The following is a 20896-nucleotide window of genomic DNA, read 5'->3' on the forward strand; positions in this document are numbered from 1 at the left end:
TATTTGGACTCTTTCTGAAACTATATAAGTTCGACAGATAGTTTTGTATTAGCGATCAAAGTGTTTTACTTCCAATATTCAAATCATATAAACTGATATTGACAATAAAGGATCCGAGATAAGTTTGTTTCTGTACCACTAAAGTCATATTTGTCTCTTCAATAGGAAGCCAAATTGAACACAGGTGGCCAATAATGCCATAGATCTAGAGGATTACATCCCAATAAGTGAAATGGTTTAACTGTACCCAATACTGATTTGTTATCAAGGTGATGAATCAGTTGATCAGTTAATTTATCAGGTCAAAGTTTGTTTTGATTACAAACTAAATTATATCTTTATAACATGGCGAGGATATTGCTCCTAATTACAGCACTAGCTGTCTGGTAAGATCTCTCACTTTTCAGTTGTAAATTGTCAAAACTTTAATCAAAACCTGGAAACGTTGTACTCATCTATATTTTTAACTACTGCCGTCGAAACGTAGTTTTTGAACAGTCCTTAATTGGCTGTAATGGTAAATTTGCTAACAAACCAGCAATGATGGTTTCATTCTAGTATCATCTTGCATCAGCAATGCAGGTTGGAGAATGTGACGTGGGAAAAAGTATTGTCTTTCAGTCATTTTTTATTATTTCTTGTATTATATGTGCATGGTTCATAAGACTATAAACGTCATTTTTGGACTTTTATCACAGTAATGGTTATCTTCAGTATCCAGATAATGAAAATGATTTACAAGAACTGTACAGGTAATTCGTTTCATTCAATTTATCAAAATGTTATAAGCACACACGTCCGTGTCTATTCAGTGGCCCTTACACGACCCTCTCACCCAATGATTCACAGAAATGCAACTGAATGTGATAGTTTAGAATTTAGAATTCAGCCTTAACTGAATCCCTTCTAAACCAAAATAATAGAAAGTATGAAAGACCAGAACCTGTGCTGATTTCTGCCGATATAAAATATTTCTTCAGCGTCAAATAAATGTTAAACTTTTTGTTCTTCGTTCAATATTATATTATATATGATCTATTTTTATAGAATATGGAAAGGGGAATATGAAAAGATTTATGATGGCCATGAAGACAAGAAGAGTTACCGAACCTTTAAGGAAAACATTCATCATATAAATCAACTGAATAAACTATATGAGTGAGTTTTTTCTTCCTTAAAAACAATTTTTGAAATAATTGCAATGCATCATCGTCACGGCAATTAAGTCGGCAAACACTTTTATTGGAGCATGGAATTTTCTTCTTTGTAATGCATCGCACAAGCATGTACATACAATCACAAGTCGAAATAAAGAACGCTTTGTACAATGTTTGTGATAAGCTTGTTTGTTTTATAGTGGTAGAACAGGATTCGAATTGAATCAATTTGCCGATATGACTCCATCAGAGTTTCAACAGAGAGTATTAATGTCAAAAAGAACCGCACCGGTGTTTACAAGGGACAGGTAAGAAAATGTGGATATATTACCTTAAATTCGATATAATATGACCCTAAAAACATTTAGACAAATTTTCGAACAAGCCTGTGACAGCGGGTGTTGACAATAACAAGTTTGGCTTTGATGTCGGCATGTTGTGAACAGGATAAGATAACTGTTAGGTTAGGCTATGCTTTTAAATACGCTCCAATATCGGAATTGGGGATATTTTAAAAATTTCATGTGAAATGTCATCTGATACGATCTTTTTTGCCATTTTTTACTGGCGTATCTTTGTATTTTGAATCCATGTTAAACTTGTAAATGGTTTTCTATCATATTTAATTCCGATTCCAGATATGCCGAATTCGATCAGACAAATCCCCTTCCAGAATCGTTTGACTGGAGAGACAAGAAAATGGTTACAGGCGTTAAGGATCAGGGAAGCGTGGGTACTTGTTGGGCTTTCAGGTACATAATTATCTCAACAGTAAATTGTGTGTTACACTCTTACATAAAATATATGAATTGCCAAAATCCAGATATTGAATCAAATCGTGTTTGTTTTTACATCACTTGTTTAACTAACAAATTCGATTCTTTGCGGTATATTGTGTATATACTTGAAATTTTCGGACTTTCGCTGGTACACAGTCAACTTATAACTCTTCATTACTCTCAATCTTACGAAATAATGTATGGGGCAGTGGACGGTGCTATTCCTTGATGGTAGTAATTAGTCACCAAAAAAGGAATTTATTAACATAGAATGTAGGTCTGTACATATAGCATTTTCCAGTCTGTTCTCCAATGACCTCGGCTATCTCCAGAACATCTGGAAAGTTGGTGTTGTTCCTTGGTATTTCTCAAAAAGTACTTACCGGAAGATTCAATTCTTTCCCTCCATATGTCATTCTATTATTGGTCATGTTTATTATTTACTTTCAGTACTGTAGGAAATATTGAAGGACAATGGGCCATGCAGGGTCATCCATTATCCAATTTTTCTGTTGAGCAAGTAGTGGATTGTGATGGAACAGAAGATGTACCAGAGTAAGGTTTTTAGTCTTTTCCCCTTTTTTAAAGTTTATCATTAGGCTATTAATTTAAACTTATTGCTTTAAAGTGACGGAGTGTTTCACCTTACACAGAATATTTTGAAATTCATAATGCAAAATGAAATTAAATGGATGGAGTTTTACGTCCTATACTTTTCTGCACAATGCAGGGGTTAGTTAAAATATTTACAAAATGAAAAAAACAAAATTGACTTGACAATGATTAAATGTTTGAATGTATATTTTGTATGTAATTGCAGTCAGAAAGCAGACTGTGGTGTATTTGGTGGATGGCCGTTCCTAGCATATCAATATATTGAACGACAGGTATGATCTGTCTATATATTGACATTCACCGTTAAGTGAACGGATTAGAAATTAACGAAGAACTATGACAAAGAATCTCCAAAGATCCACTGCAAGGTCGTTCACGAGAACATTAGTTTGGTCTACATGAAAAGAAAACTATTGACTGAATAAAAGCGCTCCTATTTGAATATTGAATATCCAGTAATAATCTCTGGGTTACCAGATCATTATAACAGTGGTAAGGACTCTTATTGGTAGATTATTGTTTGTAGGGTGGTTTAGAGAGTTGGGATGATTATGGATACTGCTCTGGTAATGGTAAATGTTTCGTTTGTCCAGCTAAAGGGTACAATAAAACTCTTTGTGGACCACCCGTGCCATACTGCTTGAAAAATGAAAGTTGTGAAGCTAAAATCGATTTATCTAAATTTGTACCAGGATTGAAGGTTACTGGCTGGAATGCTATCAGTAAGGTACAGTTGTGTTCATAATAAAACCAACAGCTTTGCGCACCACAGTACAGCGGAAAGACAATACGTTTGAAAGCCGTATAGGAAGGAGTAAACAAATAAAAAAACTGGGTAAATTTAGCAAAAGATCCTGGACCATTCCAAATCTTTTTGAATAAGAAAACCATATTTTGTTCACAGATTATTGGACCGTCCATTTACTTTATATTTATATATAAACAAATAATTTAAATCCAACATCGACCCATTCTGAGAACTAAGAAACCGGTACATAGCTATAAGTCTCTTTGATATGTACAGAGTAATCAGTGCCTGTATGACGGATCCAAGCTTAACAATATAATGAAAGGAAGGGAGGAAAAGAGCTTTCAGCGCGTTTTGGCCTAGGATTGTAGGGGAAATTCACGAAAGTAATGTTTGACATGTTTTCAGAACGAAACAGCTATAGCATATGGGTTAATGAAGACTGGACCTCTATCAGTTGCATTAAATGCTGAAAAATTACAGTTCTATAAATTTGGGATTTTTGAACCTCATTTTTGTGACCCTTCACTCTTAGATCATGGTTAGTGAAATATGTTTTCCAAATTCTGTGTATTTTGAAACGTTAATACGATATGTATCATAAGAACAGATTGTTTTTTTTCTGTTCGGGAGATATTAAATTGGGGAGTAATCGGTTTTGTCAGAAGCGTCTTGTTCACTCTCTTGTCTGTAATTACGCTCGAGTCGTTTGTCAGAAATTTGTTTACTAACTTACTGTTCGTAGATAGATATTTATCGACAAGGCTGATGTGTCAGTCAACGCAAGGAAATGATTGAGAGAGAAAATGGCGCCTAGGTCTCTCGTTATACCTTTTGCACTGTCCTTTCAGCTGTGTTATTGGTAGGTTTTGGAACAGAGAAGACGTTATTTGGTACTAAAGATTTCTGGTGGGTGAAGAATTCTTGGGGAGCCAAATGGGGATACCATGGTTACTTTAAAATTAAACGAGGCGCAGGAATGTGTGGTATAAATACACAAGTTACTTCAGCTGTTTTAATGAAATAAACTATCCTTGTTACTATTTTCTTCTTCTTACCACATGGTATACAGCCTGTTCATTACATATCACGTGGTCATCCCCATGTGATATGTAATTAACACTTCAGCAGGCTGTGACACTTCGAAGATGTTGTACTAGTGCATGCTGTTGAATACCAGTATGTTTCTATTCAACCACCCTAACCTCGACGGCATATTTAAACCAAAGTAAATTGCTACATGCAACAAAATTCAATCTGGGTAGTTTTTTTTTATCATATTCGTCGCATGCAGTGAAATAGATCTATGATTTATAAATAAACCAAGTACTAAAGATCGATGTGCAAAACGAAACCCGAAATCTTTAACGAAACATTATAAGTGAGTAAGTATTTCAAAATAAAGAGTGGTATCAGATATCTAGAAGAGTAAGCATACCCTGAAACTAAGCTCAGAAATGAAATGAATGGAGTTTAACGTCCTACTTTTCAGATTAAAAGCTGAGGCAACTGTTGTCAGTTACTAGTATAAAAAACAACAAATAATAGATTGTTATAGATTTAAATATTATTATTTAGTACAATGATGTTTAATATACATGAACAGAACAAAATACTATATATTATTATAGTACAGTATTACTAACATCTTCTGAAACGCTGTATATGATAAAAATGACGATACTGTTGGAGATCTCTATGTAAAAATAGGTTATTTTTTATCAGTGCTCTTGAATATGGCAATTTGTAGTTACTTGGTCTTTTAGACAGAAGCTATTGGAAGATGATCAAAACAACTGTAAAACTTAGCCCATCTTGTTAATAATTGATAATTGATTCAGAAGTTAAAATTTTAAATCTAGATGGATCTACTACGATTATGACAAGAAAGAACACAAGATTTTACTCAATTCAATAAAATGTAATCAATTTATGAAGCCTGCTCTTTTAATTTTTTCACAGATAACAACTAAGTTTCTCAAGGACCCTGTCTACCAGCTAGTCCTTTGTCAAACCATCAAACCTCTAGGCATATATCTTTCCCAAATTATCTGTACCCACTTTTTTGACTGATATAATGAGGAAAGTGACTTCTTCAAGGTTGACTCAAACACATTGTACTTACTACCAATTGAAAGTACAAATACTATTGTTTCTGAAATAAACTCAATTACAAATTCAGATTGACCTATATCTGAAGGTTTCCAAAGTTTAAAACTACCATTTAAATATCATGATTTCCAATGATAACTATATAAATGCATATTTTTCTTATTTTCTAATTACAAAGAGTTCAAATGCAAAAAAATGAAAATAGTTCAACAATTAGTTAAAGTTTCTTAAACTTAAAAACATTAAAACATGGGTTATACAGTTTATAATGAATATGATCTATATGTATAATAATAATATGCTAATTTCTATAACTTTACAATATGATCAATGTTTTCAATGAAACATTTACAGAATGAAATGATATTTGCTAATCATTGCTCTATTTTCTATCTTCAGAAATCTGTATATAGTCTTCAATTCCAAGGCCTTATCAACATGCAACATTACCTTGTACTGATAAAATTATGAAGCTTCTAGTTGAGATATGGGATGTATTAAGCTTTTCAAGGTATTAAGATTCAAGATTAATTCTTAAGTATTTATTTAGGCAGAAGCATTTCTAAAGGTAGAATAGCTATTGCCTCTGATAAGAGACTGGCTCAGCTTTGCCTTCCCACAACCAATCTAAAATTTCTTATCATTTTACCTAGTGAAATAATTGCCGGTGAACCTCCATTGAAAATTCTGTGAGCCCTACTCAGCAGATTAAAGCTAATGGTTCATAGAAATGTCATTGTATTAAGTCTATCTACTAGCTAAATAAATACCTAAAATTACAGAAGTTCATATTTTATCATTTTTAACTTCACAAAAACAAAATAGGCAAATTCCCATGATATATATATATATATACTTTATAAAAAAAACATCAATATTTACTAAGATATGACTATATAAAAACACTTTCTATCTATAAAATAACTTCAAATAATTAAATATCTTGATCAATCCACCAATCAGATCATTTCATTAATGATAAAAATGTATATTGCTAAATCAATAATCTTCAACACACAGACCACAAATAATTTTCTTAAAATGATAGATTTAATGTAGCACCAAGCTGCACTTTGGAGGATAAGAATTCAATCAATACACAATAATGAAATAGGAGAAAATCAAAATTGTATTTCCCCAAACTTGTTACTATCAAGAAACAGTCTGTATCAATATTTGACAAATACTATGGCCTTGATAAAAATTAAGCACTGTATGTAGCACATGGGCATATGAAACATGAACATAAAAGCTGAAAAAAAATAAAACGAGAAAAAAATTTGATTAAAAGAATAATATCAAAATGCATGGAATAATGATCAAAAGATTTATGATAAAAATTTAGGGCCAGTTTTTCAATCAAATCTATCTGAGTTAAAATCAACATTATAAGAATCTAATTGATAGGCCTATACAACTGAATTTAAAATCAATTTAGGTGATACAATATTATTAGAAAATGCCAGTTGCAAAATTAAATGTACTGTTTAGTAAATAAATCTTAAAAAAAAATGAATTAAAACTGGTTTTTTGCTACTATACAAAATATAAATAAGCATTCTTTTTGATAAATTTATCAAATATGTAATCATTTCAAAACAAGAATATATTTTAATGATATTTAAATCTTTAATCACCTTACTCTTAAAAGAGGCTTAAAACAAAACTGAAAATCTCCATCAAATCTTCAGAACATATTCAAATACAAGATTCTCAGTCACATCTCAGTTCAAAACTATCATGAATATGAATATCTCATTTTAAACAATTAAGGTAAAAGAGGAAAACTCTAAGCCAGTCCTTGTAAAAGAGGATTGATAGTTAAAAACAAAATGGCAGTTGCTTCAAGCACTTTCAACAGAAATGACCAATGTATTCTAAAAAACACAAATATGAGAAAACTTAGATTACGATAATTTTATACGACTTCTTTGAGGTTTAATGCTTTTTTTAATGAAAATTTAACAATTGTCTTGACATGATTAAAGTGTCCAAAATTCTCCTTGTTGATCTAGATATTCATTATGTTCACCACAATAACCATGCTTTTAAGACTTTCTATTCTTGTCACTTTCCCACATAAACTTGAATCAGTGAACATTAGTTCTAAACACTTTCACATAGCACAAAATAACCCACAGTCCACATACCCATTTCTATCTACTTCTGGCCGGTTTCACTAATTTTTTATTTTTCTGAAAGCCTTTAGCTTCTTTAAGGAGTCCAGCCACATCTTCACTCTCCGGGTCATAATCTGAGTCCTCTTCTGCAGGGTCGAAGAATGACTCCTCTGACTCCTCAGCCTCATTATTATCTAAAAAAGAGTCATTATAATCATAGGTATTTCTCTCTCCATTGTCATCTTCATCACCCTGTAATACACTCTTCTTACCTGAAAATATCATACATATATATATACATATATAAAGTCCAACATTCTCTTTCAAAAGTTTCATTTCTGAGACTGACCCTAATATATGTATCATAAACACTAGGACTATTCTTTTAAGACCAATTAATTTCTTTGTATGTGTCCTTGTATTAACCTTTCACGCTTTCAACACAAAGTCTATGCTGTGCAAAAGAGAATAATCCAGTGCATCAAAGCAATTTGACAAAAGCTACTATTAATAATCATGCAGAATACTGAAATCTTATTTACCTGCAGTTTCTCGTTTGGGTCTACTTGCATCTTTTTTAGGTTTATTATTATGTGAATATTGTTCTTGATGAGCAGGATTTGTTCTGAAATATATCATAGGTAAAAACAATCAGAAAGGTCCTACTTAGATCTGGTCCACTATTACAAAAGCTTCATATAATTCTTAGTTTTAGAGGAATTGCTGTAACACCCATTTATAAGAATGAGACATTTATAAATAGCCAGTTCAAATAATGACTTTGTTCTCATCCTTATGTAATTTGCTACCAGCTTAAATTTCAACTGGGATGATGAATATTCATAAACTATTTCACTATTAAAATGTTCATAAATGACAAGCCTACCTAAAACAGGAAGTACCATAAGGACATTCTGCCTTTTCATCATCATCAGCTTCATCATCATCAGCTTCATCATAACTCTTATCACCAGGATGACAACATTCTTTAAAATGGGCTGGATTTTTTCTGAAATCAGGGCAGATGTAATGTATTCATGAAAAGATGGATCTAGTTTTAAATAAATGAAAGGTGAATATCTTACACATAGCTAAATAATCATCATAAATTATAAGGATCATTTTAAAAAATTAATTGATATTCCAGCAAAAAATGTTAAGGTTTTAAGTTCAACATTAAATAAAGCTGGTGATAAACATCAACATTATCAATGTGACTTCGAGACTAGGTCATTAGCAAATTTAGAAATTTTTACCATGCTTTTCCGGATAAGGTCAAAAATTGAAAAAAAAATGGCTGATTCATTCAAACATGACTTGCTCAACATAAAACATCAATATACCTGTAACATTTCTTGCCAAATTCACAAGGTATCCGTTTTTTGGGTTCATCATCTCCATCATCATCATCTTCACTATCTGGTTTCTTCTTCTTCTTCGTCTCCCGAGGTTTGGGTGGTGGAGAACTGTCTTCCTCACTTTCACTCTTAGCTGCCTTACTTGCTCGTCTTTTACTGGGTCGTGGTACATACTCATCCAGATATTCATCTGAGTCTACATCTGACCTTGACTTCCGAGATCGACCTCTACTTCGACTACCTTTTGCTGTGGATCGTGGTTTTGGTGTATTTTTAGCTGCTGCCTTTCCCTTCCCCTAAAATTTAAACACAACCATACTTTCAATGTTCAGTAAGTAACACTATATAAATGAGTCTATGTCACAATGGGAGACAATCTATCATTGGAGATATTAAGATCCAATCTTCTATCCTATCCATTAGATTTCTATATATTATATCATTAGGTAAGATGGATGAGTAAGGACCAGAAAATTGCTTATGGGAGGTCAGAGGCAATTTTTTCCCTATGTACATTCTTTCAGTAAAATCACCACAATATCCCATATCTTATTCTACATCCATGCTTACCTTTCCTTTAGATTTTTTAGATCCCCAATCACTGCCTGAGTCATCATCTTCCATAATAAAATCACTGTCCTCTTCATACTTCTTCTGAGACCCAAATTCATCATAGTCATCTGATTCTTCATCCTCTATAATATAATCATCCACTGAAATCAAGAGGTTAGCAAAAACCACATCTAATCTACTCTACACTATACACTCATCAGTTCAGTTACATTTTATATCATGCTTCTGAAAAATTGCCAAGACTACTGTTTATATATATTCCACCTATTATTTCAAATGGTCTACCATGAAAGTTCTGCTAGAGCTCTGCAACAATATTACGGTTATGAATGGCAGCAATGCCAGAACTATATCAATAGTCATGTCATTTTGTTTCTGAAATTTTGTATCCTTTTGAATACGGTGTTTTTATCAATTATTTATGTGTGAATAAGAATGTCATCTTCACAAAAGACCAAAAGTACTAATAATCTTAGTATGATTTTACATTGTAGACAGTAGACTTGGCAATTTTTTCAGTACAAATAATTAGTATACACTGTATATAGAAATATGTTATTACTTCAAAGAAGATTATTTAACCTTATTTTCTAGCTTCTACTGGACCATTTTGGTTTCCAGTCATTTCTGTAATTCCAGAACCCTAACCCAAGTTCACAATGCAAAATGCTAGATAACCCCTATTTTAAGATTCTATAATTTAATCATGCTATATATTATTTAAATACACAATCATGCTGTTAATACTAGAGTTAGTTATAAAGATGAAACATTAGTAAACATGCTATAGAACACATGATAATTATCTTAATATGAAGATTAAACAACATAAAATAATATACTGCATCTATCTATCACAATATCATTACAAGACAGAAATAATAATTAAAGTTTAGAGATTGTCCATTCCATCATTGAAATTCTATCAAATCTAATATTTCTATATAATAAGCAAAACTGAAAAGTTTTCAATATTTGAAAATTGGAAATAGTACTTTTAAATCAAATTAAAATCACTTTCTAATCAATTCTTCTAACATTTAATGTGGCATAAAATGATATTTTTCACGGTCATCTTTCTCATCACATCAGAAAAATTAAGCCTAGATTTATTAACTAGATATGTCTCTTTCTATAGAGAGTTAGTATTATGTATTAACTCTGCTATAAGCTAGTAAATGACTTACCGTAACTGCCCCTGGCATATTTAGCAGCTCTGACAGGACGTTTAGAAGGTGTAAATGATTCAGGAGTGGGTGGTCGAGCTGTTCGACGTGGTATTGGTTTAGCTTTACGACCAATAAGTTCATCACTGTCATCTTCATCACTATTGAACTGATCTTTTCTACGAGGTGTTCGTGTACCAGGAGTTAAGGTCTTTGATCTATTTTTAGGTTTTGGAGGAGGTTCTTCTTCAGATTCTCCTTCACTGAAAGAATCTTTTGGTGGTTTTCTTGGTGCTGGACGACCTCCTTAATACAAAAAAATATAAGATTGACAGGAATAAGAAAACATATTTGTGATAATCAATTTAAGATTGAAATATCTGACCCCATGTTACGCAGGACAAAATAATTAGGTTAACTACCAACCCATATATTATTTTGTGACAATTTTTCATATGAAATTTTCTTCTTACAAATTTTTCCAACTTTTGAAGGAAAAGAGAAAACTTACTTGATTTTTTAACTGGAATAATTTCATCATCATCTTCACCATCTGTCAGGAAGGCTTCTGGGATAGGCTTAGATGTGGCTGCTCTGGGAGCTGCATTGGTAAAAAACAATGTTATATTAGTATTATATATCTCCACCTTGTTTCTTTATAGCATATTAACCTAAGATTAGAGGCTGAGGTAATAGATATAATGTCATTTCACATGATTATCAACACACATGCACATAATCATTTTTACATTTTGTTTTGTAAATATAAACACACCTAGACCTCATGAATAGTATATAAGTTTTGGCAAACCCTTGTTGTATAAAAAGTTCTTTTGATTGGTTGGCTCAAATGAAACTATTTGGATAAAATGAACCCTGGTTCCATCTATAAATTTTTATTTATTTCAACAAAGCTGATAAAAAAAAGCAAGCAGTACCTCTTTTACTGGCAGCAGGAACCTTAGGTGCTGTTTTCTTTTTCTCAGGTGATGGTCCAGTTTTAGCTGCTTGAACCAACCATGCTGGTAGTTGTCGCTTTCTTTCTAATGGTAACGCCATCTCTTTCTGACCAGGGGGAGTAACTGTTGATGGACCTGCGCCAGACTAGAAAACATAATTAAATAAAAATGAACAAAAATGTTAAAGGGATTAACCCTAACCTTATCAAATCTGTCAATGCTTTTCCTATATTTTTGCTAGTAGCAACTCTTTTAACGGTTGAAGCAAACAAATCGTCATGCTTGCTACCCCAGACTTTAAGATGGAACAAAGTTTACAGGCAAATCCAACAAAACGATTGTGTTTTCATTTCAATGTGAAAAATTTCTACTTACTGAGGAAGATGCTTCATCATTATTATTTTCTGACTTCATTTCATTTTTAATATCAGGTTTCTTTTCTTCTTTCTCATTATCACTACTTTTATCCCAACTTTCATCTGGATCAGCTTGAAATAAACAGACATTGTAATTAGTTGTAAAAAAGTCTTATTATTCCTAATTATTAACTTATGGAATAAAGGAAATTCATCACAGATTAATTTGATCACTTACTATTACACTGAATCATTAACGTCCCTGTTGACATTCGACAATAAACAAGGAACAGTCGAAGTATCTATGCTGCAATCATCAAGGAAAACCCTACATGTTAAAATAACAGAAGAACTGAAGACATCCAGATTATAACAGATAATACAAAAAGGCTCCAATCATTGGAAAGGGTCCAAAATCTTTAACGTAGCTCTTTACCTTTTGCATCTGATTTTGTATCACCATTTGTTTGACTAGGCACAGATTCTGGCTCCTTTTTGACATCTCTAAAAGTAGAAGAAAATATTAACATTTTTCAAACATAATTTTGCAGAAAAGCTTACTTTCTATTTCAGTTTATCTCTAAAAAATACAAAAGCTGACTTATTTTCAGCACATTTACTTTTCTTATCTTGTAAAGAAATTTCATTGCAATAATCTACAAAAACTTATTCGCAACCAATTGTTCAAAAAATTTGCTTCGTGGAATTACAAATACTGGGCTTGAATGATCCAGGACAACAATTTGGTGTTAACCATTAATTTTCTGTTCAAAACTGTCAATTTTCGTATCGTGATTTCAATGAAAGGAAGAAATCAACGTCTAGGGATTATTGTCACAATCAATCTATCATAAATTCTACAATCAGACCTGTATCATAAAAAAGTTTTTCAAAGTTGGTAATATGATAACTTACCCATTTACAGGCTTATTTTTATATAAAACTTTAAAAAACAACTGATCTGGAAGTAATCCAAATACATCCCCTTCTTCTAGACAGAACTTCTCATCTTTCTCAAGAATTTTCTGACTACCTTCTCCCCCTTTCTTGAAAAAACATGGATTCACATGAATCTGGAAAATAAAATATCTATTCAGCAGTTTTGGCACATAGAAACAATTTCATTCTTATTTCTATCCAAGCACAGAGCTATTCATGAATTCATCAGCACTTTCAGTTTTTAAATTAAATATTGCTTTTCAATTAAAGATTAACAATTAAGATTATCATTTCAAAATAATGTAACAATATACATGCATATATATTTCTTAAGCCACATATAGGGATGATGAAGACTATGTACTTTATCAAAATGTTGTGTATAACTAAGAAAAGGGATTTCAATAAAATTGTGTTTAATATCAAAAAATAGTTGTAAATATACTTACAGGAGTTAGGTAAAGTTTGCCATCCACTATTTCCAAATTAGCATGATTCCTGGAAACTCTTTTATCAGTTATCTGAAATACACAAAGTAATTAACAAGAATTAATCAATATTTCAATTATAATATAAACTTATGCTATAAGCTTACTGATTGACATAATTTCATTTTATTGTTTTTACATGTTACATATTTTTACTTTATAAATCTAGTGTCACTTTATTATTGCAAATATAGGGATAAAAATTTGTGCAAGAAACATGAAACAGTGCGGTTGAAAAATCATACTTGTATCAATCAGTATACGAGTCAATGCGTTAAGGCTAGCTAGGCCCATCATAGCCTAGAATAAGGAAAGGTTTGACATAGGCCTACCTCTAAAAACGGTCCTCTTCCTACAACAGTTACACCTGATTCAGGCACATCAGTTATATTTCCATCATCCAAAGACCTCAACTGTACAGAAGCCATGATGACTTAATCCGTTAATTAACTACAGATTAATCAAATCTCAATCAAATTGTGGGTAGGGGAGATAACACCATCTAATGTTTACAATATTGAAACTTGACCTAGATATTTTAAAGGTCAATTGTGTGTAATCTACCAAGCGTGCAGAATTCCCACTCGGCCGTTAGTTAGTTAAAGTGTCCATTTTCACTAATCCAATACGCATTTAACTTTCTAAGGCATAGTTTTTGGAAAAATACACTTTCAGATATTTGTTATGAAAATATCCAACGCTTACAGTTTTTTCGCCTCTGAATTTGGAGATTTCGTTTAATCAAGGGACGCAATTCAGCTAACACGAATTAGACCACAAATAAAATGCAAACCGAAATTTCATATTAGTTTGGAATGTCTTCGAGGACCTCACATTCTAATATGGGGGATTAAGGAAACTATTGAAAATGATTACAGATACATTCATTTACACCCATCTAATAACAAAAATAACCTAAACTCAAAATCAGCATATATCTAACCATAGAACTGTATACTGTTCTATGATCTAACAAAGTTCTAGATTTAGATTCTTCTTCGACATCAGTTATAAGGAAAATCTATGGGCATTAAAGAGATGCTTTATCATTTACATTCATTAAGATTTAAATATCTTGAATATTTTGAATCTATTTTTTCCTCACTTTCCAGAAATTTCTTATACGCTATTTTCTGCTATTAATAGGAATGAGCGCATCTTTTGTGAGGGCACTTATCCTTTTCATAATCAATAGTCAATCCGTACTTTTACTTATTTTCATCGACTGAGCATGCGTAGACTGATATCATCAAAGATGGCTGCGCACTGACAACAGACGAATTTTACTTCATCATCATTAACAAAATAAATAATTTTTCATTATAGAAATAAAATGTCGAAGCCGATAATTGTTCGAGTTCAATCCCCAGATCATGGTACTGTAAGATTTGAAGCCAAGCTTTCAGAGAGTGTCGCAGATTTCTTAAACAAAGTTCAAAAAGAGTTGAGACTGGGAGATTTGGGATGGAGTTTGTATCAGGACAGAAATAAAACTGGAATTTTGCGCACATCAAGAAGTAAAAAATTAGACAGTTATAAAATCAAACATGGCGATATGCTGTATTTATATTTTGATGACAAGAAAGGCAACAATAAAGATGATGTTTCACAGAAGTCACAGAGTGCCAATGTGGGACTTGGAGCTCGCCCCAACTCGATGCCTACTCTTACTACTGCCTCTGGCAGTTCAACACCAACTGTTTCTACGCCTGCTGGCAACAATGGAAAAAGCAACAATGGAAAGAAATACATCACAGATGAAGTTGATGAAATACTGACCAAAACAGATGGTAAAATCTACAGAAAGAGACATGAGCAACTATGTAGACATGGTCCACAAGGAAAATGTCTTCACTGTGTACCATTAGAGCCTTATGACGAAGAGTTTCTTAAGAGTTGTGATCCTCCCATCAAATTTCTCTCATTTCATTCCCACATTCGTAAATTAACTGGTGGAATCGACAAGGGAAAATTTGTTAACTTAGAAAATATCAGCTGCAAAATAAAATCTGGCTGTAAGGAACATCCACCATGGCCTGGAGGAATCTGTACAAAATGTCAACCAAATGCTGTCACCCTCAATCGCCAGAAATACAGACATGTTGATTATGTCATGTTTGAAAATCCCTCCATAGCTGATAGGTTTCTCAACTACTGGCGAAGAACTGGTAATCAACGATGTGGTATGCTGTTTGGAAGATATGAACCTCATAAAGACATCCCACTCGGTATTAAAGCTACTATAGCAGCAATTTATGAACCTCCTCAAAAAACATCAAAAAACAAGATTGAATTGTTACCAGATGATAAAGAAGAAGCTGTGAGGTCCATTGCAGAAAAATTGGGATTGAAACCAGTTGGTTGGATCTTTACAGATTTGGTGGCTGATTGCCTACAACAAGGAACAGTGAAAAATTTTCGAGGAAAAGTTGATTCACATTTTCTTAGTGCTGAAGAATGTATTATGGCTGGACATTTTCAAAATAAATTTCCTAATCCTTGTACATGGTCTTCTGATGGCCATTTTGGATCCAAGTTTGTGACAGTGATTGTGACCGGTGATAGTAAAAATCAGATCCATTTTGAAGGATACCAAGTATCAAATCAATGTATGGCATTAGTAAATGATGATTGTTTAATTCCTACAAAGGATGTGCCAGAATTAGGCTATGTAAAAGAATCCAGTAACGAGCAGTATGTTCCTGATGTATTCTTCAAAGATAAAGATAATTATGGTAATGAAGTAATTCAGTTAGCGAGACCTCTACCTGTTGAATATTTATTAGTCGACCTACCAGCAGCGTTTCCAGTCGAACCTCAGTATACCTTTTCAGTGAATCCAGATATTAAACCCTTCGTTATTGAGAATAGAGAAGACGTGGGGGATCTACAAGATTTTAATGCCTTAGTTCAATACCTTCGACAATATCAACCGGATCAGTTCCTGGAAGCCATGTCAGATTTTCACCTGCTGATTTTCATGGCAACCATGGACATGCTTCCATTCCATGATAAAATTGAAACCTTGTTATTAGCGGTTAAGAATAAAGATGAAGAAGCAGCACACCATTTTATGAAATCTGAAGATTGGGCTACAATGGAACAGATGATGTCAGCTCACACTCCATCACCTCCTGCCTCGAGACAGCAATCCTATAATGATGGAGCAGCAGTGAATCCAGGTGGCGCCACTGAATCATGGACTTGTTCTCATTGTACATTCATTAATTCATCTGGCTTGGGTTCGTGTGAAATGTGTTCTTTACCAAGGCAGTAATTATGATGATTTAAGAAGTAAAATGTGGGGAAAAAAATTCTGAACTTTCTAATATCACATCCAAATTTTTGGTGGTGTCTTTATCTGAAAACAATTTGAAAATTAAGCTTACTCAGGCTACTCACCTACTTTGCTTTTGGCATGAAAATGTTCAACTTTATGGTTGGATATATATGTATTTATTTAAAAAAAACTAGTATATTATTGTAGATTTTTAATTGGCAGTGATCTGTTATCACCGGTGTTACTCAAATATAGACTATGGGCAGGCAATCTTTCACAAATGATTGGTTTCTCTAAGCTTTTCAAAATTGAAAAAAACATGACGGTTTACCCATCCCATTACCTTTATTGTGATGTTCAAATATACGACTGTGTAGCGTGTGATTTGGATTTTCAGGAAACCTACCAGGCTCCTTAGAAAATTGTCCCTTAAGAGAGTATAACAAGTATAGTCAATTCAAGATATTTATGCATACCCCTACGTTCAAAACATGATAAGTTCAGTTAAGTTGTATTATGGTCTTACCATAACCTATACAATACAAGACCTGGATGTGTATTAATATCCTTGCTCGACTATACGGTCAGTCCCTGCAGAATGTTGATAATTTTTGTTATTATTTTGTCACACCTTAAACTTATTTGTTTTGATAAAAGTGCTAAGAACAGACTCTTCTTTAAATAATGATTTTACAAATTACATAGTTCCTGGGGTACAAAGACTGGTGCATTCACATCTGGGACATTGAGATCCCAAATTTATTATTATTTATAAACTTCGCTTTCAGTGCATTGTATTATTTGAACTTATATCCCTTGAACTCTTGTGAAATCAATATTTAAAGAAATGGCCTTGTTACAATTTGTTGTATGAATCACTATTGATAACTGCAAGAAGCCATTTTCTACTGAATAAATGTCTTTTGTGAAGTACGTGGTTTGTTTTGGTTTGATACAGCCAAAGTTATTTTAAGAGAAGGCAGAGGCAGTAGAGATAACATAATTATTGATTCCATCATCAGAAGTATTTAAGGCATTTGTTTGATATTTTCGGGGGTTGATTTCAGCCTTGAAAATATGTAAATAAGCTTAAATATTTCTTAAACTGCACGTAAATTGTATAATCTCTTCAAATATACCTCAAACTAGAAATTTCACTTACTATTACTATATATGTCTAAAGAAAAGATGAGTCATTATTTTCACTTTAAGCGCAAATAATTCTAGACACTCAAGGATATCAAGGCTTAGACTCAGGTGTGATTGGTCAAATAGATGGTAAACCCGTCCCTTTTAAACAGACCCACACAAGTTTTAAGGTTTGCCTTGCTCACCCATTTCTGACTTGACAACCCTATACTTACTAATAGCCTGTTTTGTAGTAGACCTCTAGTAATCAAAAACACATTTACCCACAAATTTCATTCAACTTATTTGAACACCTAGTAGACTTAAAGAAACAGATTGTCACAATTACAGCTGCATTTATAGACTTAGTTTGAAAGCCAAAAGACTTTTGTGATGATCAGACAATTTTTTTGTGACTTGTCTAAGAACTTGGCTGATATTGTGCATGCTCTTTAACTAAAAAGAACAAGTGTGGCTATGTTTCTTTCATACAAACCCTGAGGTAAAACAAAATTCAATTTCAAAAACTATTTATTTTATAGATTTACGCTTAACAGCTTTCTTCTTGACATGAGATGTACACAAGTCAATTCCTAATCCTTTAAACCATGTACCAATCTTATCACATGCCTGTCTCACAGTATCTTCAAGATTCAAACCTTTTCCTTCCAAGCTATGTTCTGCTTCTTCAACCCAGTAAAAAGATACATTTTTGTTTTGTGACAATGTGTCGAGTAATGTGTCTTTTGCACACATTTCATCCTTTGAGCCACTGATAAAAAGAACAGGTTTGTTTAACTCCTGAATGGGTTTATCTCGTATTTTCAGTTTATCTTTGGCTGGATATAAAGGATATGAAATACAGATAACTCCTGTTACAAAATCCTTCAAGTCAGAATCATCTTTTATTCTGTTAGCTACATCTACTGCTGCTCTCGAACCCATTGATCTTCCTGAAATAATTCATTGACTATTAGAATTGCGAAAATATCAAGCAGATAACCCATAATTCAAAAGTTTATACAATCAGTTGATCATAGACAGACATTCAAAATATACATGGACTTTTCTTTTCTGGTACAGTGTCAGTGGAGCCTTTTGGCTTAAGTTCATAAATACATGGAGAGGCAAGAGCTTATTAGGCTTAGGCTTTGGCTGTTCAAAGGTTGCTACAACAATCTAGTTCAACACCTTCTTTGATCATGCCAAATTTTTCATACATCAAGAAAGGTTTTGAGTATGGCAATGACATTAACATCTACAGTACTTCAGAGCTGCAATAGAATTTTACCTGCCAAAATACATTTCTTCAGTTCAGGATGTATGTTCTTCAGATATTTCTGAAATCATTAAAACATAGCCAATGGTTAAAATCATTTAATGTATAAAGACAACACAACCAACACTTTATAAGGAATGAAATGACCACTATTCTGGCCCATAGAGCAATAGCACAGAGGTTTATATAATCAAAGATCTATACTTTTACAGAGGTTTGCTTGAATCTTACCAAAACGTGTAAGTAAATATTACTTCTGTGAATCAAATTCAACCCCTTACATGTGAACCTCAACACTAGAAATCCATCTTTAGCCAGTTGTTCAGAAAATAACACCAACTGTTTGGTATTCATATCACCTCCAGCACCATGAGTTAGAATAACGCCACATTCTGGTGTTATAGAAGTTATAGAATCTACTGTTGTGATGCATGCTGAATAATTCTTATCTTTCACCTTTACATCAATTTCTCTGAACAAAAAAACATGTGAATAGATTGGACAAATCAAAATGTATTTTCAGGACCTGAAAAAGGCTAAAAATCAAGTCCCAATATAAAAGTTCAAATGCCTTTTGAATAATTGACTGTATCTTTAACTTTTGGAGATGCCTGAAAAATTGCAGAATATAGGGTTACTTTAGAACAGAAGTAGGAGCATTTTTAAGTATGGTGTCTGACTGGGGTGTAACTTGGGACTTTTTCTATGAGGCATATATCAAATATATTTTGTTGATTCTATAGACTATTTATATTTTTAAGTTATTAAACCAAATTCCTTTATTTTAAAATTTGCCTCTTTTGCATTGATGTAGTTACGGACCCCAACTATGATGAAACTAGCCATAAGCCTACGACTACTGTGGTGCCAGTCTTCGACAATCGACATATACCATATTTTGGTAAAGTTAACAGTAACTGCAAGGAAGGTAATGCATCAGCAGATATAGATGCATATTTGAGGAACCTTTCCAAGTACCTGTTTTTAAAAGACATAATGTAGTCATCTAATTATCGCCCTATAAGGTCATTCTAGATTGACTGTATTAAGTTTCCCGCGAAAACTAAAGATAAACTTTCAGACTTTAATATTAGAGATCAAAAGAGGGGAAACAACCAAGTTATTATAAAAATTAGGCCGTCATTAAGTCAATTGTTTGATAGGCCTAATAATTAGGTAATTTCATTTTCACAATGATGTATATCGCTTCATGCGAGATGGTAGGTCTTTAAAGGTGTTTTTACCTGTTCTCCTGCAAATCCTGGTAATGGTTAAATAAAATAGGCAGTTTAAGATAAATAATATTTAATGCCAAAATGATTCAATTCAATATTTCAAGGCATATTTTGTTATAAATATATTTCTGAACACTTTTTATAAAAAAAAAATAACAAACAAATCTTTGATTTGATAATAAAAAACAGTAATAAAACTAACATATACTACAAAAGCACAAGGCTATCTTTATATCACAGTAAACAAATCAAAACAAATCAGCCAGGCTATCTTTTTAAACAAATGTACATTATGTAGCTGCAGAGTTGTTAACATTGAACTTTTACCGGTAACAAAGGCCTCATTATTCTTCCTCTTGAAATTACCTTGTATGTTAGTGAAGTGACTGACTACACAATCCAATATAATAACAAACGTAAAATACAAAATGCAATACATATTACCATATACAGACAGTGTTTTTTGTTACTTATCAACAAATTGGGTATAAAGCCTCACAAATATTTGTTGTAATGGAGGTTTTCAAGTGCTGTTCCTTTAAAGTAAATGCCAATTCACTCGGAAACAAATTTGATGCCATATTGATCATAATTCAATTTCTGT

At 32.6% G+C, this 20896-nt stretch overlaps 4 protein-coding genes across 4 annotated transcripts; 2 read left to right on the plus strand and 2 right to left on the minus strand.

The window, feature by feature from the left end:
• Positions 1–345: 345 nt before the first annotated feature.
• LOTGIDRAFT_159961 (hypothetical protein) lies at positions 346–4326 on the plus strand (the record flags this gene model as incomplete). Its single annotated transcript, XM_009054650.1, has 10 exons — positions 346–386; positions 699–752; positions 1048–1158; positions 1358–1465; positions 1796–1909; positions 2387–2491; positions 2757–2823; positions 3078–3278; positions 3708–3840; positions 4151–4326. 10 exons carry the CDS (start codon positions 346–348, stop codon positions 4324–4326), a joined length of 1110 nt encoding a protein of 369 aa, XP_009052898.1.
• Positions 4327–7567: 3241 nt separating this feature from the next.
• Positions 7568–13798, minus strand: LOTGIDRAFT_159962 (hypothetical protein; the record flags this gene model as incomplete). Its single annotated transcript, XM_009054651.1, has 13 exons — positions 7568–7803; positions 8074–8156; positions 8418–8540; positions 8875–9185; positions 9460–9602; positions 10650–10934; positions 11140–11229; positions 11567–11732; positions 11963–12075; positions 12380–12447; positions 12859–13016; positions 13332–13403; positions 13703–13798. 13 exons carry the CDS (start codon positions 13796–13798, stop codon positions 7568–7570), a joined length of 1944 nt encoding a protein of 647 aa, XP_009052899.1.
• Positions 13799–14562: 764 nt separating this feature from the next.
• Positions 14563–17727, plus strand: LOTGIDRAFT_214584 (hypothetical protein). The gene is made up of 2 exons (XM_009054652.1): positions 14563–15069; positions 15115–17727. The coding sequence occupies exons 1-2, from the start codon at positions 14704–14706 to the stop codon at positions 16645–16647; spliced, it is 1899 nt and encodes a 632-aa protein (XP_009052900.1). The 5' UTR covers positions 14563–14703; the 3' UTR covers positions 16648–17727.
• A 582-nt stretch (positions 17728–18309) lies between these two features.
• LOTGIDRAFT_115858 (hypothetical protein) lies at positions 18310–19444 on the minus strand (the record flags this gene model as incomplete). The annotated part of the gene is made up of 3 exons (XM_009054653.1): positions 18310–18731; positions 18970–19036; positions 19268–19444. Coding segments are annotated over 3 exons (666 nt in total), but the record flags the coding sequence as incomplete, so codon positions are not given.
• Between the last annotated feature and the right edge of the window lie 1452 nt (positions 19445–20896).

This window comes from Lottia gigantea (genome assembly GCF_000327385.1).
Source record: "Lottia gigantea unplaced genomic scaffold LOTGIsca_22, whole genome shotgun sequence".
In the NCBI taxonomy this organism is placed as follows: domain Eukaryota; kingdom Metazoa; phylum Mollusca; class Gastropoda; family Lottiidae; genus Lottia; species Lottia gigantea.